The sequence below is a fragment of the Atractosteus spatula genome, chromosome 13 (genome assembly GCF_055471065.1).
Source record: "Atractosteus spatula isolate fAtrSpa1 chromosome 13, fAtrSpa1.hap1, whole genome shotgun sequence".
Taxonomy (NCBI): Eukaryota; Metazoa; Chordata; class Actinopteri; order Semionotiformes; family Lepisosteidae; genus Atractosteus; species Atractosteus spatula.
In genome coordinates this window covers 16,458,987-16,477,837 of record NC_142718.1, presented here as the reverse complement: position 1 = coordinate 16,477,837, position 18,851 = coordinate 16,458,987, and the positions used below count along the sequence as shown (strand labels likewise).

The 18,851-nt window shown below is 35.8% G+C and overlaps 1 protein-coding gene across 2 annotated transcripts in view; it reads left to right on the top strand.

Moving 5' to 3' along the window:
• The first annotated feature begins 2,964 nt into the window (after positions 1-2,964).
• The window catches only part of nab1b (NGFI-A binding protein 1b (EGR1 binding protein 1)), a 31,296-nt gene continuing 15,409 nt past the window's right edge, over positions 2,965-18,851 (top strand). For both annotated transcript variants that reach the window (XM_088930996.1, XM_088930995.1), the window contains exons 1-4: positions 2,965-3,066; positions 8,371-9,198; positions 10,014-10,147; positions 11,427-11,478. In XM_088930996.1, coding sequence (XP_088787122.1) covers positions 8,395-9,198; positions 10,014-10,147; positions 11,427-11,478 — 990 coding nt within the window. In that variant the 5' untranslated portion in view covers positions 2,965-3,066; positions 8,371-8,394. The remainder of the gene's footprint in view (positions 3,067-8,370; positions 9,199-10,013; positions 10,148-11,426; positions 11,479-18,851) is intronic.

Genomic DNA, 18,851 nt, shown 5'->3' with positions numbered 1-18,851 from the left:
GAAGAACTAAAGTTGCTGCTGGAAGAGTTGTTAGTGGCGCCAGCAGGGGTCACTCACCCTGCGGTCTATGTGGGTCCTAATGCCCCACTATAGTGACAGGGACACTACACTGTTAAAAGGTGCCGTCCTTCGGATGAGATGTCAAACCGAGGTCCTGACTCTCTGTGGTCAGAGAGTAGGGATGTAACCCTGGCATCCTGGCCAAATTTCCCATTAGCCCTTACCAATCATGGCCTCCTAATAATCCCCATCTATGAATTGACCCATTACTCTATTCTCCTCCCCACTAATAGCTGATGTGTGGTGAGCGTTCTGATGCACTATGGCTGACATCACATCATCCAGGTGGGTGCTCCACATTGGTGGTGGTGGAGGGGAGTCCCCATTACCTGTAGGGCGCTTTGAGTGGCGTGTCCAGAAAAGTGCTACAGTGTATAAGTGTAAGCAATTATTAATTCAAGTCATGAATAGTATTAACATTTTCTCTCTTTAACAAAAATATTGGTCAAAAACAAGACTACTCATTGCCATCTGAAGATGACAGAGGAGTCATTGTCATAATATACACAAACACTTTAGATTTTATAATTGTGTTTTCAAGACTTTTTATGTCTCCGTGACATATTTTTAATTGTAACAAAATTCCTCAAATCCAATACCTTGTGATTATTTTTCAAAACATACTTTTCAAAGCACAAAGCATGGATTACTAGGAATAAGGCATTCCAGGAAAGGCTCTAAAATATGTTTTTATTTTAATGGCATCTTTGCATTAACTTTTTTCCTCAACTATTACATTTTCATGTTGTGGGCAATTGTCAATGAGTCATTAGGATATAAAATGATGATGTAGAAGGCCTCATCTAGTGCATGTACAGACCCTTACATACAATAATAAAATTTGCAGAATCTGTTAGACCTAATAGGCAATATATTGATAGCTATAGTATTAAAGCACTTCTAAATGTTTATAAAAGCTAATTATATACATACACATTAAGTATTTCTCTCCAGGGAAGTAATTGACCTGTTTTTGGAAAATCTGGTTATAAATGTTTGAAAGCCCATTTGTTTTAGTTTTATTCTTCTTATTCTTCTGAATCTACCATTTTAAAAATACTTAAAGCTTTCACCCCAAAGCACCAAAGGCATAGGTGTTTGCAAATTCTGCAACTGCAAAAAGTACTGACATGCAAAATGTGACGACTTAAGAAAGCAAAGCCGATTTGTCTCAAATGTCTGATTCACACTTTTTCAGTTCCTTTTGTTTCATCACTGGCTTCTCATTTAAAATGTAACAAAAAATTTTAAAAAGTGTAACAATTTGTTTTTCACAATTCAATGTCATAATTGTCTAGTTTTTAATAATAATAATTCTGTACATTTATATAGCGCCTTTCTGGACACTCAACACAAAGCACTTTATGGGTAATAGGGACTCCCTCCACCATGACCAATGAGCAATACCCGCCTCGATGATTCTTACTTGTTTACTAAAAGAAGGTATCTTGTATTTTTCATTTTTTGTAGTGTTAAGGTTTCCACTAAACATAAACATGAATACCTTAAATCTACAGTTTCTATTTGCCTAATAGTAGTTGAATTTGCTACATATTATAGATACAGTCCAGCTTTTTACAAATTTGCAGAATTGATCTAACTGTATGTGAATCAATGTCTTATTCATGGTCTACATGTATTGGGAAGCTACATGTATAATAAAGAAACTTAACAATAACAAGATAGCTTAAAAGGAAACTAAAGAGTACAGATTTTCTGTTTTTCTTTAAGCAAAATAACAGCTTAATCATAACATTCCTTTTTCAAGAAAAAAAACACGACAATGCTGGTGACTGTTAGTAAACAGTATGACCATGAACGTGTTACTCATATTTTCATGTACTATATTTTAAGCACCTTCCACAATTTCATTTACTGTAGATGTACATTCTTGTTTATTGTTTTACTTCAAACGTTTTTTAATCTTACCCCCTGCTTCACTTTATTCAAAATTAACTATTCATTACTTTTTTAGGTCTTTATAGCTCGAGCATATAATTCGATTCGTTTAAAAGGGCTATTAAAATTGTTGTAACAATAGAATTAAATATTGAGATACTTCTTATAGTTTGGAGAACAATCGACAATAACAAGAATTAAATGTGCCTATAATTTGAGTAGTTTAGACTTCGTGGGTGGTGCATGCGTGGGGAATTAACTACGCGTAACTTTTTGTCGTCTTTTGTAACATGATACGTATCACAAAACAAAAATCCAAATCCTTTAGAGCGGTACGAGATATTTCTTAACGACACTGCAAAACACAATTGTTACAAAACAGAAGTGCATATTAGGTATACTAAGTGCATACTAAACCAGTTGTGGGCTTGCTGTTGAAAGTACACTACAGGTGCAGGCGGCGATTAGTTACATTATAGCCTGGTCACATTAGTCTGCCTGCTTTCAAGTTAGACAGGGGTCCTGGGGTTCTTGCGGTTTTTTGTGGGTACATGAATGTATTTTAAGCCAGCTAAATATTTTTTCATTCTCATTTACGTGTGTAAGTGAGAGTCAGTGAGGGCACGCTTGAGCTCGACTCCCTGTCTGCCGCCGCTGTTGGTGTGATGTGATGCTTGGTATTCCATGCAGCAGCCACCCACGCTCTGCTACCACCCACACCAGGATCTGCGTCACGCAGCCGCGTGGGAGTGAGAGAGCAATGTAGCAAGAGCGGAATATCCCAATTCTAGCAGTAGGGGAGGAGGGGGAAACCAACAGCTCCCATGCCCTTAGTACTAAAACTCTAAACAGTCATATTTACGTACGCAGTGTTAAGGGCAACCCAAAGACAGCGAACAGTCTATTGTTTTGGGAAAGTGTGAGTGCAGAGCTTTGCCTGTGACAGAACCTTCCAGCTCGGTGAACGCACCCTCCCCTTCCAGCAGGACGTCTGGAAGAAACGTCCCAGTCCTCAATAGTGCTATATGTAATAACTTCTGGTTGGACCATAAAACGCAATATAGTGAAGAAAGAGATTTGTAAGAACACAGCATATAAGGAAAAAAGGTATGTGTTTATGCAATCAAAAGAACGAAAATGAAAAATGCTTGCTTTGTCACGGATTTTGATAATGCTTGCGTATTTATTTACTCCCTGGGCTGCGCTTTTCATTAGCATAGTCCATGTGCTTGTGACTTATAATAAAGAGTAAAGTCTTGCCCATATTGGCAGGAAGGACGGGGTGGATTTCGTTGCTGTGTGGGTGAATCCCAGTGAAATCCAAAACGCAGGAAAAGCTCCAGTGGGCGTTTAGCAGCAGCTGTGTAAAGAAGGCATTAAATAATGCAGGTTTTGCCTTTACTTTATTTCATTTTGTTTTTGCAAATAGCTTATCAAAAGCTGCTTTTATTTTATAGAAATACAATGTATCATCGGGAATGTAACTGAGCAGAGCAATGCACTGTTTTAGTCTTACATTGACCTTCAACTTATCTTTCCTTATGTGTTATGCTCTGTTCATTTTTAGAAATAGTCAAATACAGAAATGTTGGAAAAATATAAATATGAGAACTTATGTGAATATATATCCAAATATAGCAGGATATTGGAAACTATGCAAATCATTTGACATACAGATTGAAGAAGGTTACAAATTATTAACAGAGCTATTATCCATAATTTACAGTAGTTATTCTGTAAAAAGTTTAAAACAGTAAATATAACGTGCCATTGCGTATGAGTACTATGTAATACTTTGTGATTGTTCACAAACGAAAAACGCAATGTTTTATCACTTATACATGTAGTTGCCAGAGGTGTTGTGGTATGCTTTGCTTACTTTCAGAATGTGTATTTCAAAGTAAACCTTTGTTTTAAAATTTAATTTGCGTCTCTCTGTATACTGCTTTTTTGTAACTTAGTGGTGGTTAAATAGAAATGTGAATTAACATACTGTAATGTTTGTAATTTCTCTCCTCGCTATCATTTTTATTGTAATCATTGAGCTTTTAGTTTTATGCAGTTTGTCTATATATGGTAAAGGTTCTTAACTTTTCATTACTGTTTAAAGGGGATTTAACTTAGGCTCAAATCTGTTTCTAGAATCTGACTGGCATTAAATAATCCATAATTATATAGAATTTTGTTAGTGTTACTTGGTAACACTTAACCAGAACAGTGCTAAAATACAAACTCTTAACAATACAAAATTAGGCTGTTGTGGGATCCTTGTACTCAAAGTAGGAAGTTGAAAGGGGCAAAGAGTTTATTCTTAAGCATGTGTTAAAGTATGGAAAAGAGAGAAAAAATTGAGCCATATAAGGACATGTGTCTTGGAAAGCCAAGGGATGTTTATTTACTGATGTGCTGAGTACACCAGTGCCTTTTTACAGATGTTTTAACATTTTTTAACACTCTTAATTTCTTTAAATTGCAACTTTTTTTTTGTTTTATAACAAACCACCTTTAAACAAAAAGCTTTTCCATTTGTTTTGTGAATACCCTTTAGTCAAATTAGGGACTAAATGTTTAGTTTTGTATTCTGGATATGTTGTGGATACACTTTATCTGTATATGAACAGCAGGATATCTTTAGTTTCTGGAAGTTAGCATTGAATTGAGAAAGCTTAGCTTTGATGCAATTACAATTGTACGTTTTGTGAAAGTTAAGCTTACAGGCCTTAAACCACACACTGGGGTTTGGATAATGCCAGGCCTTTGTATAGTAAGTTCAGTGTTCCTAACTCTTTTGCCTGGATGCTTTGTTTTAAACATACTGGACTGAGCAATTTTGAATGATGTCATAAATTACAAAGTCTTTTCAGAATTCTTTAAACACCAAAGTTTCAGATGTGTATGACCTTTCTCAAAAAGGTATCTCTGGGAGTGGATTCTTCATGTTTTATGTAAAAATAAACCAAAAAGGCTTTCGCTTATGTCGGGAAGGATGATGTCTTTTTTTCTCCTCTAACAGCAAGGGGCTTTTGGCTAGTTGCTAACTTGTAAAACTATTAAAACATTATAGCAACATGTAAAACAACTCAATGGTTATTTCACAGGCTTTAGGAAGAAATGCTCTGTTTAGCATTGCTTTTCTTTTCCTTCCATCAGAACAAAGCAAGTTGATGTAACTTAGTCATTATTGTCAAATTAAAGCTGAAGCATCCATGCACATTTTTGTGCAGGTATTTCAGTTTTAGTTGCAGTCAGCTATAGTGAACATTACCTGCAACTTGTGTTCCATTGATCAGTAATTCATTGGTAGAAACAATCCCAATTAATTTCATCTTACATTAAGTTAATATAATAACAGTTAATGTATTACTGAATCTACAGGTAGCGAACAAAAAAATGGAAACACCTAGGTAAGTGACGGACAGTTAATACAGGTCTGGCTACTTATCATTAATGCTAGTATGCCTGCAAGAGCAGACCTTTGTGACTTTGAAATAGGGATGATTGTTGAGATGAATTTGACTGGAACATCAATGAGCAAAGACAGCTCAAGTTTAAAGCTAATTTTTCACAAGCAGAGATGTCTAAGGTGATGTCAAAATGGAATGGTGATATTTGTGTATTAATTCAGAGAGAAAGGCAAAAAAGGTGAGCAACTGCAGATGGATGTGCTGTAAATCTTAACATTGGGTGCAAGCAGCCAGTTTTAGAAAAAATGGTCCACTTAGAGAGTGTAATGCCATAGTCAGGTTGCAGTGCACAAACTTCAAGATTCAGTTGTGCAAAGAGCACAGGCAATGGGCTATCAAGCAGTGGAGAAATGTAATACGGTCAGATGAATCATCCTCCACCATGTTTTCAACAAATGAATGAATGCTTATCAAGAACAGCTGCATCCCTGAGTACTTGGATCTAAAGGTCAAAGGTTTTATTGGCTCCTTAATAGTATGGTGCATTTTCTTGGGATTGTTTGGGTATTTCCATTTATTTTGCCTACTATGTGAATTTCTTGAATTTAAGATGAAGTTTACTGTTTGTATATACAGTGGTGTGAAAAAGTGTTTGCCCCCTTCCTGATTTCTTATTTTTTTGCATGTTTGTCACACTGAAATGTTTCAGATCATCAAACAAATTGAAATATTAGACAAAGATAACACAAGTAAACACAAAATGCAGTTTTTAAATGAAGATTTTTATTATTAAGGAAAAAAAAAATCCAAACCTACATGGCCCTGTGTGAAAAAGTGATTGCCCCCTAAACCTAATAACTGGTTGGGCCACCCTTAGCAGCAACAACTGCAATCAAGTGTTTGCGATAACTGGCAATGAGTCTTTTACAGCGCTGTGGAGGAATTTTGGCCCACTCATCTTTGCAGAATTGTTGTAATTCAGCCACATTGGAGGGTTTTCGAGCCTTAACCGCTTTTTTAAGGTCATGCCACAACATCTCAACTGGATTCAGGTCAGGACTTTGACTAGGCCACTCCAAAGTCTTCATTTTGTTTTTCTTAAGCCATTCAGAGGTAGACTTGCTGGTGTGTTTTGGATCATTGTCCTGCTGCAGAACCCAAGTGCGCTTCAGCTTGAGGTCACGAACAGATGGCCGGACATTCTCCTTCAGGATATTTTGGTAGACAGCAGAATTCATGGTTCCATTTACCACAGCAAGTCTACCAGGTCCTGAAGCAGCAAAACAGCCCCACACCATCACACTACCACCACCATATTTTACTGTTGGTATGATGTTCCTTTTCTGAAATGCTGTGTTACTTTTACGCCAGATGTAATGTGACACACACCTTCCAAAAAGTTCAACTTTTGTCTCATCAGTCCACAGAGTATTTTCCCAAAAGTCTTGGGGATCATAAAGATGTTTTCTGGCAAAACTGAGACGAGCTTTTATGTTCTTTTTGCTCAGCAGTGGTTTTCGTCTTGGAACTCTGCCATGCAGGCCATTTTTGCCCAGTCTCTTTCTTATGGTGGAGTCATGAACACTGACCTTAACTGAGGCAAGTGAAGCCTACAGTTCTTTGGATGTTGTTGTGGGTTTTTTTGTGACCTCTTGGATGAGTCGTCGCTGCGCTCTTGGGGTAATTTTGGTCGGCCGGCCACTCCTGGGAAGGTTCACCACTGTTCCATGTTTTCGCCATTTGTGGATAATGGCTCTCACTGTGGTTCGCTGGAGTCCCAAAGCTTTAGAAATGGCTTTATATCCTTTTCCAGACTGATACATCTCAATTACTCTGTTTCTCATTTGTTCCTGAATTTCTTTGGATCGCAGCATGATGTCTAGCTTTTGAGGATCTTTTGGTCTACTTCACTTTGTCAGGCAGGTCCTATTTAAGTGATTTCTTGATTGAGAACAGGTGTGGCAGTAATCAGGCCTGGGTGTGGCTAGAGAAATTGAACTCAGCTTTCCAAAGATGTGATAAACCACGGTTGATTTATATTTTAACGGGGGGGCAATCGCTTTTTCACACAGGGCCATGTAGGTTTGGATTTTTTTTTCCCTTAATAATAAAAACTTTCATTTAAAAACTGCATTTTGTGTTTACTTGTGTTATCTTTGTCTAATATTTCAATTTGTTTGATGATCTGAAACATTTCAGTGTGACAAACATGCAAAAAAATAAGAAATCAGGAAGGGGGCAAACACTTTTTCACACCACTGTATGTGAAGAGCATTTAAATTAAGAAAATGTTGCTAGAAATGTGTCAGAATCTTGTACACCAGTTGAAATGAATGTCATGTACTCACCGTACATATGGTGTTTAAAAACGGATTTCTTTGCTACTTATCAATTAAAGCTCATTATCCTGAGACTTTGATTGTATAGACACAGAAAATGTGTTTATGTAATTATTTATTGAAATAAGAAGAACAAACTTTTCTGCACAGTGATTTTAAGGCATTGTAATATGTAGTCTTCTTTGTATCACCAAAGTAGTGTAATTTGGAGTCTTAATATAGCAGCAAATTAAGGTGATATGCAAGATGCATGAAAGAGTTAAGGCTTATGAATTTCAAATGAAGGTTGGATGAGTGAAAAGCAACAAGGAGATGATTTAGAGAGACTGGTCATTTGGGTTGTTTAGTGATGGATAGATAGTAGGTTAGGTGATGAGTGACATTAGGACTCTTGTTATCTGACAAAATAAAAATCCCTTACCTCTACAACATGAAAACCCGTTTTTGTCATAATTATTTGACTGTACATTTGCTGTTGAACTCCTAACTGCAAACGTAAGGAAAAATTGCTTAGCAAATAGAGTCTGTAATGTGTGAAGTCCTACACATAGCAGAGGCAGAGTGTGGTATGTGGAACTGAGGATAATTAAGCAGTCAGCCTTATTCTTGGGTTGGGGCAGGGCGGACTCTAGCAAGTTCCTCACTATCACCCCTGTGTTGTTTTCTAGGCATAAAATCCATCTCAATCAGGTATGGCGGCGACTTTACCCAGAACCCTTGGGGAGTTGCAGCTCTACCGAATCTTGCAGAGGGCAAATCTGCTGTGCTACTACGATGCCTTCATCCAGCAGGGTGGTGATGATGTTCAGCAGCTGTGTGAGGCCGGAGAGGAGGAGTTTCTGGAGATTATGGCTCTGGTGGGGATGGCAAGCAAGCCCCTGCATGTACGGAGATTGCAAAAGGCACTGAGAGACTGGGTGACCAATCCAGCTCTCTTTAACCAGCCTCTTACCACTTTGCCTGTCTGTAGCATCCCCATCTACAAGCTGCCAGAAGGTTCTCCTACTTTGCTCTGCAACAGCTATGAGAGGAACAGCAACAACACACGTGAGCCACATGTCAAAATCCCCAAATGTATTGCGGCCACATGTGTGGACCCCAGCAAATCTGATGCCTCAGCTGGGTCGCCTATGCAGAGTGGCAGTGAGCCTCGTTTCTGGGCTGGTAGTCATGCCACTGAAAGTGAGCAGAGCCTCTCACCAGCTGACCTGGGCTCACCTTCTTCTCCTAGGGAAGGGTTGGAGGCTCTGGATACTGCCGCAGTGCAGTCAGTACTGGAGTGTGTGGAAAGGATGGCCCAGGGGCTCACCAAGAGTGACCCAGCTGAGGTCAAGGAGCAGCTGAAGAGCAACAAAAAATTGGCCAAGATGATCGGGCACATCTTCGACATGAGTGATGAGGATCCACACAAGGAAGAAGAGATCCGAAAATATAGTGCCATATATGGACGCTTTGACTCAAAGCGGAAAGATGGCAAGCACTTGACGCTGCATGAGGTACAAAGACAGGGCTCTTGATGAGTGTCATATACATATAGATTAGTATAGCAAAGTGGAATAGCATCAGGCTACTGCTAAAGTGTAACAGATGAACTCCAGATGTGAGACAATTCTTTTGTTTCATCAGTATAAGCTCAATGTGATCAATTTTGCGCAACACAAAGGCATTTCAGGCAATGGCAGTGTGTGCCTAAAAATTGGATATTTTACTGTACAATACTTGGTAAGAACACAAAAGTAAATGTAAAGCTATGTTCATAAGTGCATCAGACTGAAACTTCACTGTAATGAAAATATGTAAGATGAAAATAGGTCTTGCTGGATTAGACTTAGAAACATATCTCTCTGCATATAATAAGTTAATTAACATATATGTTAAAAGATAAATTCTTAAACAGAAATTGAATGGAGTCATATGCATATCTAAGATTATTATTCTATTTCAGTGTTTTTTACCTTCTTGTATATTCATAGGTGATATACTGTAAGTTCTTGACAACTTTAAAAAGTCACTTATTAGACATCTGGTGATTAAGAATTAAAAAGGTCACTGTGACCTTTACTAGAAGTGAACAGCTTTTAGATAATGGATGGAAGCTTTAAGTAGTACTAAATAAAAATGTGTAAAATCTTGATTTGAATTGTTCCTGTATGAGGGCTTTTCCTTATCAGTTAACCATAATTATGTTATTCTGATGATATATATCCACAATACTGTTAAGTTTTGTTTATGCTTCATTTTAACTAAAGAACTGTGGTGTGATTGTGTAAATTATTCAGAAATAATTGAACTTTTTAGATTTTTTTTTCAGCTCACAGTGAATGAAGCTGCAGCTCAGCTGTGCATGAGGGACAATGCTCTACTGACACGGAGAGATGAACTCTTTGGGTTGGCACGCCAGATATCTCGAGAGGTCACTTACAAGTACACATACAGGACCAGCAAGTAAGAGCAATTCCAGTGTTATAGGTGTTATAAGCTGGAGGAGGTAATTTCACTACCTTATTGGTGTAAGCATCTATCTCATGCTGATGTGTATCACATGTAATTAAGATCCATTATAGTTTTGTATTAATATATTTGTATTCACTATATTTTTAGATACTGTTATTGATTTGAATAATATGTACACTGTTGTATCTATGCATTTGTATTTTGCAACGTTAGTGTCATGAATTTGCAGCTTTGTGAGCCCAGTGTTTTCTGCTAATAATAATTCTTGCTAATGGTATTTACAGATTTGCTGTGTATTTTACTTGATTTCCAATATAAGACACTTCAATATATAACATTGCAATATAAGAGAAATACATATGTTTCTATGTTTATTTTCTACATTTTACTAAACTGCAAAAGATATGGAGAGGCATTAAAAACACAAAAATTGTGTAATGGAACCATTTCATGCTTTTAAAGATATTATGAATGAGCCTATGAAATTGCAAGTTATTGGAGAAATATCAAGTAAAAAACTATAGGTGGTCATCTAAGGCCTTAACATATCTAGGGTTTTTCAATATTGTGCAACAATTAGTTTTTAATACTCATGAACTGCTCAAATTAAAGTTTTTCTTACTTAGAAAACAGCCTGTTAAAAATGTATTTATTAGAAGGCGCAAGTTGTTAAGCTTGGACTTTGGAACTTTAAAAATTATAAAGAATAATTTGTGCATATTTCTGAAACATTTTCAACAGAGCAACAAATAAACAGATATACAAACAGTACAAACAGAAAAAATGGCCAGATATAATATATTTAGCATATAGCATACACAATTTCATATTATCACCTTCTACAGAAATAAAAAACGAGAAAATTAGTTTCGAATTCTGAATTAAAACATTAGATAAATAAGACATAAAAAATTGTTATGTAAAGCAGAAGAAGATGTGGTGTTATTGCATATCTGTTTGACGCAGGAACACTTTGAGCTTGCTTTTCAAATTATTTCTATCTAATGTAAGGTATGGTACATTTTTATGTTAGAAAATGAGCAAATAGTGTTTTTAAAAAAGTTGTGCGTAGTTGTGGCAGACAACTCACAATTAGAGAAAGACACATCTTCCGTTTTACCCTGTGAGTTTTGTTGATCATGAATAAATTAATCTGTAATGCAGCCTGAACTGTGATATAGCAAAACTGTTTTGCAGTTGTATGTAGTAATAAAATAAATAATGTAGTAAGATGTGTGCAAAATAATCAGTTTAATTTTTTCTCTGCCAGATCTCGATGCGGAGACCGAGATGAGCCATCTCCTAAAAGGATAAAGACAGAGGTATGTTTTTCCCTTTAAATTATTTACTTCATATTTAATATTGAGTTTGTGCCTGTATTTAATGAGATTTCCGTTAAAATGTGTGTCTATCAGAGCACTTATGAGACACCTTATTATCTGCAAGCTGTTTTAATTTGGATTTTGTGTTTTAATTTGGATTTAATACTTTCTTTGTACAATTCTCCAGTTAAGAATGATGGTGAACTGTGATCTTCTTTGCTTTAAACCATTTATATCAAGACAGGTATGGGTTTCAATTTGCTCAAATAGTGAGTGAAACAAGTCCAAAACACTGTTGAAGGTATTTTATAATCGCATGAATTACAGATTAAGAGTTTTTTAGGAGTCATTTAAAGTCAAGTAAATGGTGCAGACCAAGTTTAATGGAGGTCTTCTTTTAAAAGTAAAATATTATTTACACAACCCTGCTTAATTAACTTCTATGAACATAAAAAGTCAAATTCTTTGGTAACAATGCAATGTTTCATAAACTAAAACCTCTCAGAAACCAATCTGGCTTCTGCAGAAAAAAAATATTTTGATAATTTTTGTTAATTGGTTTGACCTGAAGGTGAAACACTGAATCAAATTTTGGTTTAGTGCATTCTTTTGAGTTATAACTGTAATTGCTGAACCTATTTTTTGGAGTTCGTCGAACATCTTCTACATGAGTATTGAAGTCTGGAGATAATATGTGTTATATGTATGTATAATCGTAAAGAGGTAGTATGCAGCCTTCATGTTGTGTAAAAAATAATTTTAAACATTACTTTGGTGAAATGTCTATTTGGTGCAATTGTTAAAATTTCATGCATCCCTGATACCAGGCAAAAATAACTTAAAACTGATACTATTCACTTAATATTTAAAAGGACTGTCACACAATGCTTAAATAACTAGTTTTCTAGTTGAGATGAGATGGCAACCATATGGGGCAGGTGTGTGATTGTCACAAGTCTATGGCTGTATCCATTTAGTTGTTTTAAGAAGCACTAAACATATTGTCTTAACCACAGTATTGTAATTTATAGACTTGTAATATTGTATATTGTAATTTATATGTGAATTGCTTACCACACTTTATGAACTGCAACAGAGCTTGTTTATCTTTCATTCGTCTTGATGGTGGTCTTATCAGTCAGTCTCTAATGCAAACTAAGTTAAGCAAATAAGGATTTGATTTAAGCTGCTATCAATCTTTACTATTTGTTGTTCTTTCACAAAAAATAATCAGTTTTCATACTATTAATTTTATACAATGCACACAATTTGTCTAAAAACTCCACTCATTTTTTGTAATTTTCTATATTTCTTTAAGGACCTATTTAATCCATTTTGCAAAGCGTAATCTCAGTTTTGGAAATTTCCATCATCCCACAAATTACCGTTTTAGCCCAGTCTCTGTATACAAGTGCAAAGGTTCTTCATTTGTTTGACTTTCAGTTGAAAGTGACATATATATGTAAGTATATGACAAAGATAGAAACTTAGTGGTTTCCACTATAATGAAAAGATGAAGTGCACATTTGTACACTTACAGATTTTATAACAAATTTTGACAGCCTTGCAGTATTACCAGTTGGTTACAGATTTGATCAGAAAGTGCTTCAGAAGGTGAGTTATTAAAAAAGCTAAGAATAAACAAACAACAAATATATTGGCATATATTTTATAATTGTTACCTCTCTCTGTTCATACAAATTAAAGAATGTTTGAAACATGCTTTGTTTTAAAATACAAGAATATGGTATTGTCTAATGTAGGAGTCTGTAGGATAGGCTGGGGAAATTATTTTTTTAATTTTTAAAAAATAAATTAAAAAGATACAATGATGTGTTCCTGCTTAACTAAGACATAGCATGACTTTAAAAGCTATAAAAACAGGTTTAAATGTTAATAACCACTTTTTATGCGAGAAAAATGTGTGATTTTTCTTCCTCGTGATCAGCTTAGAATCTTTGCGTACGCTATAAGTTTTTTACTTCTTAATTAAACGTTTAAAATAGTTGAATTTCATAAACACAACATGTGTTTCGTACAGAAAAAATCACATTATTTTCTCTTCCTGTGATGTAGGACAGATCAGCAGGTCTTTTTTCCCCAATCAGAGGCTCTGAAAATAGTGTACCGCCCACTGCACTCCATCAGAGGGGGAGGCGGCACCGAGAGAGGGAGGGGGCGCAAGCTCAGTATTACACAATGGCCGTTCTACAGAGCGAGGTGCGAATAGCACCAATTGCATCTGCATTTATAACTTAGTGTTAAAAAATTAAACAACGTAAATCATTTTCTTTGAATTCTAAGTCCCTTGATTATCATTAAGCACAGGTTTCTCATCACTTAGATTATTTTTTGATCCCATCGTTAGACAAAGCAGGAACTTATTGAACTTTCTAATGACATTACACATGGAAAGATTACAGACTTTAATCGTCTTTAATTTTGTGATACATTTTAGAAAACTTTCATCTATACAAACACTACAAAACTATTCTCGATTGTATTTCTGAATGTTATGTCACACTTAGCTCATTGTTTTAAATACATCTATTTAAGAAAGTTAGGTTTTAGCATAAACTATTAGTAATCAATAATATTAAATTTAGCACTGTTTTCCCTGCATCTAGTAAAAATATATTTTCATTGTTCAAATATACACTAAATCTGACTATCAGAAAATTAAAAAGTTAAATACAAAATTAAAAAAATATAATTCAAAATCTTTTGCTAACAATGTAAACTGTTTATAAAAATAAAATGTATTAACTAAGGAATAGGATGGCACAGTTGTTAGCATGCTTTTTGGATGTTTTTTTTCATAAATACAACAATAGTACCAGATTTCTCAGTGGCTTTCAAAATTAAATTATGCTGCAAACCTGTGAACTAGAAAGATAACTAAGCTATCCATCCATTTCTAATGGTGGCAAAATGGTTAGCTTTCCTATCTTGCAGCACTGGGGCCCTTGGTTCAATTCCTGCCGTCCTGTGTGTGGAGTTTGCATGTTCTCTCTGGGTTCCATATGTGTGATATGATTTCCTCTCGCAGTCCAAAACATACTGGTAGGTTAATTGGCTTATGGGAAAACTGACCCTGGTGTGTGTGTGTGTGTTTGTGTCAGTTTGTCTGTCCTGTGATGGACTGGTACAATGTCCAGGATGTATTCTGCCTTGCATCCGTTGCTTGCTGGGATAAGATCCAAATCCTCTGTACTGGATAAAGAGATGAGAAAATGGATGGAAGTAAAGGCACTGTGTGGATGGAACTATACACAGTGTTAGAAACCCACTATGAAATGGCAGCATCTCACTGAGGATAAATTATTTTATAGTGCTGGCTTAAGGAAACAGCCTTTCCACCTCTCTTGCATATCAGTATCCATACCTAGTTTATTTAAACAACTTGCTTCTAAATATAAACATCTTAAGATGTGGGTTTGCATCAGCTATGTTTGCCCATTCCTTCAATTCATGTGCATCCAACACACAGTTCAATGCTAGCAACTACACAAAATCTAAAATACAATCCTCATTTCAGTATCTATGTAAACATACAGTCTGTTAACTTCATCATCTTCCTCTGCAGTCTATAACATATACTGTCATTTTGTCAAAAGTATGCCTAGCCCTATTAGGAAGTGTTCTTGTTATCAGTGTATTCCTCAACTTTGCCCAAATTATCTTTTTCCTACCTACATCTCTAGTCTTACATCCTGCAATAACTTCAAAAACTGCTTGTGTTTAAATCACAAAATATCATGTGTAAATACCGGCCATGTAGTACTCTGCATTATGGAATAAAAGTTTCTTTTAAAGGGAATTAGAGAAACTAGGAACTAGAGAAATCAAGAAAGGCTTTTTTTCTAGAATTAATAAATGCACATCCTGTTCGCTGGGGGTAATTAAATCCACACTGAGCAATCTCCAATATGTTCAGAATTTGAAAGCCAGAATCCTGATCAGGATGCATTACGCCCGTCTTCAAGTCCTTGCACTGGTTACCTATCAGGTTTCGAGTCAACTTCAAAATTCTCATCCTCATTCAGTACCTATCTGGCTTATTATTTGTCCACTACCTTGCGACCTTTGTCCGTCTGACTCTGGTCTACTAGCTGTCCTCAAGAACATCTACATTCTGTGGGTGACAGGACCTTCTCTAGCTGCACCCAAGAGCTCTGGATTTGTATCCCCAGTGATATCAGAATCACCTACCCTGAGTGCATTTAAATCTAACCTCAAAAACCTTTCTTTTCAGAAGACTTATTAAGTGTCTGTATCTGCTTCATTTTCTGATTTCGGTAGCACTTCTTACTTCTTGTCTTATATGTATTTACTTTGTAATCTGTGGTCTTTATAACTGTTTTTAAACCTACGTTATTGCTTTGAGATGCTACTTTTAAAGGTGCTATATAAAATAAAGTTTTTTATTATTGTTATAGAGAAACATGATCAGATTTTCCCTGGTTCAGAAAAAAAGATCTAAAGTATACTAGTTTGTCACTCTTCTCACACCATCTTTGCTAAATGGCTTTCCATACTAATCTGATCAATCTAACTGCCTATTTTCTGTGCTTTTCCTATCCTGCTAGATTCATAATTATTCTGAAAATTTTCTTCTTGAAATGACTCATTTCTAAATACCTGTTTTCACTGTTAACATCTTGCAGCAACTCTGCAACAAAATATACACTTAGCTCAACCTGACAGTTTATCCTGCTACCAACATTGAATAAAAAAATCTTAAGATTTCTGTATTTATGCCTTTATTTAGTGGTTACATTAGTGACAAAGGCTAAAATTTCTTGGAAAAATGTATTTTATGTGTTGCAAAAAACTGACTTGCTATAACAAAATATATTGACAAATCCTTTAGCCTGGCAAATGTACCTGAATGCCCAATTATCTGAGAAGCCCTCCATGAAACCATGTTTGCTATTAATTCATATAAGGCTCTCTGACAGAATTGCTGTTTTTTATGTGTGCTAATTTTCTGACTCTATCCCATCAAACCTTCATACTCTTCCTGCCAGAAAAGCCCCTCACTCTCTGCCAAATCTATTTCATGTTTGCATGTTCTTTTGTAACACACACCTTTCTGTGATTTTTGTTGTACATCTAAGCTTTCCAAGTGTTCCTGCATCCCTCTTCTGCACTATGTCTAGTCATGGCTTTTTTTTTGTTTGCTTATTTCAAAGTAACACCTGCTCCATAAGTTTTCTCTTATCTTTTGTTGTCCTATAACTGTTATTATTGATCACCAAATTATTGTACTTGACATGACTTCTTTCATTCACCCTTTCCTGAATGTCTATGACAAGCAGAGATAGTGCTGTCTCTGATGGGATCTTTTGAAGCTGAAATTTCACTGCTTTAAACGAATAAGAAATTAGATTTCTCATAAATCTAATCACTTATTCTACATAAACACAATGTTATTGATCTCTGAAAATGCTATTTTTCCTGTTTGTTTTGGAGACCTGATTTGAAATGTCAGAAAGAATTTATTTTATTTTCTATGTGTATTTCTGTTGCAGAAAAAGTGCATATTTCCTACATTGCTTTGTTTGTCAAGATTTTAACTTTATATTTATGCTCAGATTACAACTATAAATCTTACACTGATTACTAGCAGTAAATACTGATGTTTTGCTTCCCCTTACCACAAAAATATATTTGTATTGTAGCTGGGATTAACTTTTTTTCGTACGTGTCTCTCCCTACTGCAATTCGGACACGGAACGGTTAAAGATGGCGACAAGTCAGGCACCCAGAGGGAAGGGCGGGGGTGTCCCCACCTCCATAACTAAAAAGCCAAATAGAAGTGGCTGAAGCAACATACACAGTCGTGTAACTGACAGTTTGAGGTAGCCTATCGTGTAAATTTCGCTTTGTTTCCGATAGGTTAACCTTTCGAAACTCAGCCCCAAAGTCATGTGACTGATCTTCCACCCTGTTTCGTTGGGTAAACGCAGGGATCCCAAGCACCGCTATGTTAACTGGGATGTGTAGTTTTTAATTCAGTTTGAATTATAACTGTACGTACCGTCTTCGGATTTGGCCAGGGCTTTAAAGAGAGGGCGCGCCAAACATTTTCGGTGCTGTCGTCTCCACTTGAAAGGTACCCCCCTTGTGGAAGAATTTGACCTCGAACGTTTGCCCAGCATACTGTAGATGTACAGTGCTGAGAAAAAGTTTGTGAACCCAAAGATTAATCTGGAGATTTCATTGTTTTAATACGATACCCTTCATGAACCAAAATCTATATCTTTATGTAAATATCCAATACTTTATACAGCAACCAATTCCATGTCTCTTGGAAATAAAATATGTATGAATTAAACAATAAGCAATTAAGGTACAGTGGATTTTAAAAAGTAGGTTAACCCCAGGTGTCATTAGCTCAATTAAGGAAATAATTAGAACCCGGTGTATTAATAATTAGGCAGATTTTGGAGCTGAGTTTGGAAGGCTTCACCCTATATAAAATTTCGAGTTTGGTATTCGCCCATACAGATTTGTGGAAACAAGTCATGTTATTGATGGTCATCAGTCTGGAAAGAGCTACAAACTATTTCAAAGGATTTTGGACTCCACTAATCCACTGTTAGACAGATAGTCTGCAAATGTAGAAAGTTCAAGACCACTGTCACTCTACCTAGGATCCCCCATCCTGCCAAAAAGAACAAACCAGAAAATCATCATGAAAGTAACAAAGAACCCTAGAATAACATCTAAGGAACCGTAGGTCAGTCTCCCTAATGTAACTGTTAATGACTAAGATATCGGAAAATGACTGAACAAGAATGGTTTTCATGGAAGAATGGTGTACAATGAAAAAGAAGTACATAGATGATCCATCAGGCTTCTGGAAACAATGTTCTTTGGACGGATGAGATAAAAGGCAGAACATTTTCGCTTCAATGAGAAAGTTATGTTTGATTAAAACCAAACACTGCTTTTAAACAGAATAATATCATCCCAACTGTCAAGCACGGTGGTGGTAGTGTGATTTTTTGAGGTTGCATTGCTATCTTAGGACCTGGACAGCTTGTCATCAGTGGCACAACCATGAATTATGCATTGTATAAGAAGATTCTAGAGAAGAATGTCTGACCATTGTCTGTGACCTTAAGCTGAACTGAAAATTGCTCTTGCAGCAAGCCATACTAACAGATCTAATAAAGAATGGCTTCAGAAGAAGAAATTCTATATTTTACAATAGCCTAGTAAAATATTGAAAAGGAGGAGTATGAAAAGGTATTTATACCTTTTTTATATAAACTGAAATATATTTTCAAAAGTAATTATTTAAATTATTCTGGAATTATTACCAATCATGAAACAGTCATTGCACAAATGTTATAATTGCCAGG